The 6,364-nt window shown below is 36.4% G+C and overlaps 1 protein-coding gene across 1 annotated transcript; it reads left to right on the plus strand.

The window, feature by feature from the left end:
- The first annotated feature begins 444 nt into the window (after positions 1 to 444).
- Positions 445 to 3,859, plus strand: LOC141642835 (putative F-box protein PP2-B12). Its single transcript, XM_074451781.1, has 3 exons — positions 445 to 871; positions 2,546 to 2,664; positions 3,130 to 3,859. The coding sequence occupies exons 1-3, from the start codon at positions 533 to 535 to the stop codon at positions 3,626 to 3,628; spliced, it is 957 nt and encodes a 318-aa protein (XP_074307882.1). The 5' UTR covers positions 445 to 532; the 3' UTR covers positions 3,629 to 3,859.
- The last annotated feature ends 2,505 nt before the right edge of the window (positions 3,860 to 6,364 follow it).

Genomic DNA, 6,364 nt, shown 5'->3' on the forward strand with positions numbered 1-6,364 from the left:
TAGGCGGTTAGTTGTTGGTTTAAGGAGTATTTGGGAAGATGACGATGTTGTGTTTTGTATTTTTTTTAGTTTTTGAATTTGATTTTATTGGGCTTTTTAGTTAATGGACTGGTTTTACGGTAAGAAACGATCTTATTGAACAATTTGTGAAATTATAAATCTACCTCAATTCAATCTAATTTAATTCCGTTCAAGGATAGAAAATGCTTAAAAGTTAGGGGAAGAAAAGAAGAGTAAAACGTGTGAGATATACACGTCGACCGTCACGAAAGACGATAAAAAAGAGCATTAAGTTCCCTACAGAAAAGAGAATCTAGTCCCCCCAAAAAGAAATAAAAAATGAAGGTGAGAATGAGATCCCCTTTTGGTATGTTTTTTTTGTAACTTAACCTCTAAGCTTCCTATACCAACAAGTTCCAAGTTTCCAACTCCCACCGCTTCATTCCTATATATACTCTCCACCGCCCCCTTTCATATCTCTATCTATTACATTTACAGCAAATAAAACAAAAAAAAAAACAAAAAATCATCAATGGTAGGTAAAAGGGAGGAGGAAGACCAAGCTGGTAATAACAAAATCATGTGCACCGCTTTTGATTTATTCTACGTCCTTCCTGAAGGTTGTATCGCTGCTGCCATTTCCTTCACTGGTCCTCGTGACGCCTCTCGCCTTTCCGCCGTCTCCAAGATTTTCAAATCCGCTGCCGATTCTGATGCCGTCTGGACTTGTTTTCTTCCCCACGATTACCAACAGATTCTCGCTCGATCATCTCATGCTGGTAATGGGATTTCCCTTCTTGATTCCCTTACCAAGAAGGATTTGTTTTTTCACCTTGCCAATCATCCCCTTCTTATCGATAATTCCACCAAGGTCCGTTCTTTCTTTCTTTCTTTCTTAATTATTGTTATTACTCCCAGCCAATTGAGGGTAGGGTATTGCGTTATTACCTCTTAGTATCCAATTGAAAATGAAACTAAGCACAGGCTGACCAAGCCATAGCCCGGTTAAACCTTATTCCAAAAAAAAAAAAATATGATTGGAAATATAGATACATTGATGTTCTGACCCTGGGTAGAACTTGGACCTTGAAAGTGTAATCAGATGATTCGGGTTCAATGTAAAGGTCAAGAAGATGATTCAAGTACAATCAATGGTTTAATATCCTAAAATTCCTAATATTACGTATGGTCTTATTAATCAACAAGTCTTTTTCCAAGCATTTGTGATGAAAATTGTACCCATGATTTCATGATTGATGCTCAATTGTATAATTGCCAAGTGAGATGGTTATTTAATTTATTTTCGTGCGGCTTCAATTTCAGTCATTTTCAATCATCAATCAAAACATCCCTGAATTGTACCCTACTATGATAGTGAATTAAAATACAATGAAAAAATGACCGAACGCCGCACAAAAATAAATTATTTGTTTTTTTGTTTTGGTTACTATGTTCAAGTTGTTGACGTTCACAACATTAAGTAATGGACTTATTTGGATTTTTTTTTCTTTTGTTAAAAAAACTTGTTTTTTTTTCTATGATTTTGACGTACAATAGGTTTCACTTGAGACGGATATATCCGTCACAAGACTTGTGACGTGTTAAGTATGAGTAGATAAGACAAAAGTAGAATGCATGGGAAATCACAAATGACTTATTTTTATCCTCCATGTGGGTTTTATTTGACCCGTCATAAGGCGGCCGTCACAAATGAGAATTTGTGTTTGACTCAAACCTAAACTTTTAATCAAACTTTTTGGCAACATGAAAATACATTTTGTTCACTGTACAAGTGATAGCCTGATAGGGCATCCCAAAAGCATTGAAGAAATAAAGGCGCACTTATCATTCAAAAGCCAAGGTAAACTTAGGAGTTTTAAAGGGAAGATGAAAAACAAAAAGGAAGAACGAAAATGTAATGGAAAGTCAAGGTAAACTTAGGAGTTTTAAAATCGAATTCCGTCTTTCTTTTATAAAAACTTAAAATTTAAATCGAGAGAAAAGATTAAAACGATTTTTAAAAACCGAAATAGAGTTGAGGCTCCGGAATGAACCAGGTAAAATCTATAAGAAAGTGGTTGGTAAAAAAGTGTAATAAAGGAGAGAAAAATAAATAATTTAATTTTTTTAAATTAAATAAAAAACATTAAATAATAAAAACATTACAAAATGACAAGTAGAACAAATTAAGTGTGAATGATCAAATTGCCATCAAGTTTAATTTTAAAATAGAAAGGACAATAACAAATGACCGGAACAGAGGGAGTATAACATAGCACATCTTAGTTGTCATATTTCTTTACTTTTCAAAGAATTCATGGTTTAAATTGTGTCTTTCGGTAGTGGCCAGTGGGTATTTATTTTGTTAGAGTCTCGCTTGAGCTTTTTTTTTTCTTTTATTGAGTGTCATCTGATGTGTTAGCCTTTTTACAAAGTTTGTCAAACTGTTTTAAGTGTCGAACCTTGTCGAGTGCTGAACTTGTAGAGTTGTTGGGTGCTTTGTTGAAACATTGTTGTTTAATGAGAGAATGTTTGTCGTCGACAGAGTTTCTTTCTGGATAAACCAACGGGTAAAAAATGCTTCACTATATCTGCGAGGGAGCTTGCCATTACATGGGGTGATACACCAAGATATTGGGCATTCCACCCTTCCCCCGAGTCAAGGTATTTCAATCATCTTTCATGTTATCTTTCATTATTCGTCTATGTTTGTTTGTGAATTGGGTCTTGGTAAGTCTTGAGGAGACTTGCTATTAAACCAAATCAAGGATTTATTATATTTCCGTTTGTTTCACAATTACCTTCATCTTGTCTTCTGGAAATCAAACTTTTAACTAGATATATTAAAAACCGAGGAAAAAAATTGTAATGTGATACTAATGTATTAGTATTTACGAGGGTTACAAATTTTCAATAAAGAAGACAAAAATGCAGGGAAAAACCATGATTGAAGTGTTGTGTTAGAGACCTAAAAAAGTCAGGAAGATAATATTGATACTTACGCCGGAATATTTCTGATTTATTATATAAATAATTAGGTCTCAACATGGGATAGTCTTGTACAAGAATTTGTGGGGCTGATCATTCTTCTTGTTGAATCTCAATCCTAGTGCCTGTTATTGCCTGCAGATTTCCTGAAGTAGCAGAGCTACACTCTGTTTGCTGGCTTGAAATCAAAGGAAAAATCAAATCAGCAATGTTATCTCCAAACACAACCTACATTGCCTACTTCGTCTTCAAAATGACAGACGCTGCGTACGGTTTCTATTCCCCAGCCAAGGTGTCGGTCAAAACTCAAGGTAACAAATCAGAGTCCCGAAAGGTATATTTGCAATATGAGGAGGGTCGTAATCAGAGGTACCAAATCATACCGAGACGTATGAGTCTCTTCAACCGCATACGGAGCCCATTTTTTGAGGTCCCGGCAGCAGCCAAGAGAGAGGAAAATAAAATGGTCCTGAAAGAGAGGATGGACGGATGGCTAGAGGTGGCAATGGGGGAGGTGACAACTCAGGTTGGTGAAGACAGTGAAGTCGAGATGTCAGTACTGGAAGTCGAGGGCGGGAATTGGAAGAGTGGGCTGATTGTTGAAGGTATAGAGATTAGGCCCAAAGCGGTATCAGAATAAAGGAGTTCTGGATGTGAGGATTTTAGTGTGTTGCTGAATATTGTACCCCATTTGTTTGTTGTTTCAGAATTGTGGCCGTGTGTGTCAATGCTAAATAAATCTTATATTTTGTGATCTGTACAGATGTGTAGCATCAATACAGTTTGGATCAGTCAGCAACTCAGCATGTGTACAAGTGTACAACATTGCAGGAATGTTTTCTCTTATTGTAAAATTACAGTATTTTAGAACTCTTTTTTTTTTTTCTTGTTTTTTTTTTGCCAGCTGTAAAGAAAGGCATATCTATCTAGTTATGGCCTTACAGGCAAGGCCAGGCGCAATCTTATTAAACGACCTAAGGATAAAACTAAAAGAAAGACCATGAAAAGAGAAACCGATAAAAAGGATATCTTCAAGAATGTCTTTGACGAGGTGATGAGGCCGACTGACTTTTGCAAGGCAAGCGATAATGGGAAGACAGTCCGAAAAAATTTTCAAATATGCCATAATTTCCTCTCTTTTGCCCATAAGAGAGCTTCACGGATCCCAAGTGCTTCAGCTTGAAAAGCGCTCTCCGCCTTTATTGTTGTACTGGCCGCAAACAGTCGAATCCCAACAGCCGAGATGGCAACCCAACCAATCCCCGCTTTATCCCTATCTTTCCATCCCGCATCAGCCATAATTCGTACACAATCACAGTTTCTCGAAGCTTCAATCACATGAACTGGTTTGCTTTCCTGGAGCCACCTTATCTGTTCACCCTCTGTACTTCGATTTCTGGTGCGTACTCACTTGGAGGTTTAGTTTTCGGTTACTTGTCGTTAGGAGCACCTAGACCAAAACAATATTTATAACTTCACAAACAACTCTACTATTAGTAAAGAGGCAAGTAAAGGTTGGATCTAGACCTGTCAAAACTCGACCCGACTCGAAAACCCGACCCGACCCGACCCGACCCGTTTTCTTAGGGTTACAAACCCGGTTTTTTCGACCCGCGACCCGTTTGACCCGAACCCGAAATGACCCGTTATTTTAGGGTCGAGACCCGACCCGAACGGGTCGACCCGTTCGGTCAAGGGAAAATCATGAATTTTATTAAAAATATTATTATTTATATATTATATTTGAAAATATAGTTAAAAAATTATTTTTTTATTACTTCAAAATAAAAATTCAACTAAAAAGTCAATTTTATATAACTTTTATAATATTTAATAATAAAATAATTATTAAAAAAACTTTATTTTAATAATTATATCAATATAATTATTGTATATGATGAATATGACTAAAATAATAATTTTAAACATATTTTAATTTTTAAAAATATATTTTTTAAATTAAAAAAATCGTTTAAAAAAGGCGTTAAAAATTATTTTTTGACCCGTATTCTGACCCTAACCCGACCCGCGACCCGTATGACCCGACCCGTATCTGACCCGACCCGTATTTGACCCGACCCGTATTCTGACCCGACCCGTATGACCCGACCCGGGACCCGACCCGCCCGACCCGTTTGACAGGTCCGGTTGGATCCCAAGGGATGGGTATTGAAGTAAGATTTTCAATTGTAAGTAGCTGTGTCTAGGGGTGTCACAATTTGGGGTTTGAAGTAGAAGATCACTAAACTAAATAGCAATGAAAGTAAACAAGCAAGATGATTAAAAAGGGATGTAAACAATTGATAAAAGGCACTAGGGTGTCATGGGGTCATAGGGGATTCATGGGAATTGATCATACAAACATATTCTCAAATTATAAGCAAACAATTATTGTTGTGATGGATCGAGTTGGTTTATATCTTACAATCCTACGAAGGTTTGGGTCCCGGAGCCGAATCGATTAGATTATACAACACCTACAAGTCGACTTAATACTCCCTACTCAACTATATGCATGGTCTAATGAGACTCGAGTTGGTTTATGTCTTACAAGTCTCATTGAAAAGGTAAGTGATGGGTAAAAAATGCAAGGATTCATATACTCGCATTTCATCAAACATAACATGTGCATAAGTTGAGATCACAACAAGCAAGCAAATAAACTATGAAAACATATTAAATTAAGCATGAATGATTCCCCATGTTGATTTCCCCTAATTACCCACTAACCCTAGTTAAGGAAACTACTCACTCATTATCAAGTTTAGCATGTTAACAAGGTTGTCAATCATATTAACAAAGCAAGGTATGATGAATAAATGAAGATAATTAACAATAATTAAATAGGGATTAAGAGAATTATACCTACTAATGATTCCAATAATAAAGCAAAGAATAATAGAAGTACTTGATGATTGATTGGAAGGTTGTCAATCTCCCAATAATAACCCAAATAATAGAAGTACTCGGATTCTGGCTTTCTTGCACGAGCGTCCCGAGGGTCAAGCCGCTCGGATTCTTCGTCAGTTTCCTTCTTTTCTTCTTTTCTTCCTCCTTCTTCAAACAATCCTCGGGGATCTTGTCGGAGATGCAATGATCTTTTCTCATCATTGCTCATCTACTATAATATGTACAAAGGCCTTCTAGTCTTGTCTTCTCTTTGATGCTTGGTCATTGAATTCAATCAATTTAGCTCTATTTTGCCATGAAAATGCAAGGTTTGCACTCCTTTCCTACCAAGGGAACAAAACCTCAAAGAATATGCAAAACAAAGGACTAAAGACAATAAATGACCTAAATATGCACTAAAAAGCATGGGAACAAGGCTAATTCGGGGACTAAATATGCTCAAATAATGGTCACATCAAATATCCCC

The sequence above is a fragment of the Silene latifolia genome, chromosome 2 (assembly GCF_048544455.1).
Source record: "Silene latifolia isolate original U9 population chromosome 2, ASM4854445v1, whole genome shotgun sequence".
NCBI lineage: Eukaryota > Viridiplantae > Streptophyta > Magnoliopsida > Caryophyllales > Caryophyllaceae > Silene > Silene latifolia.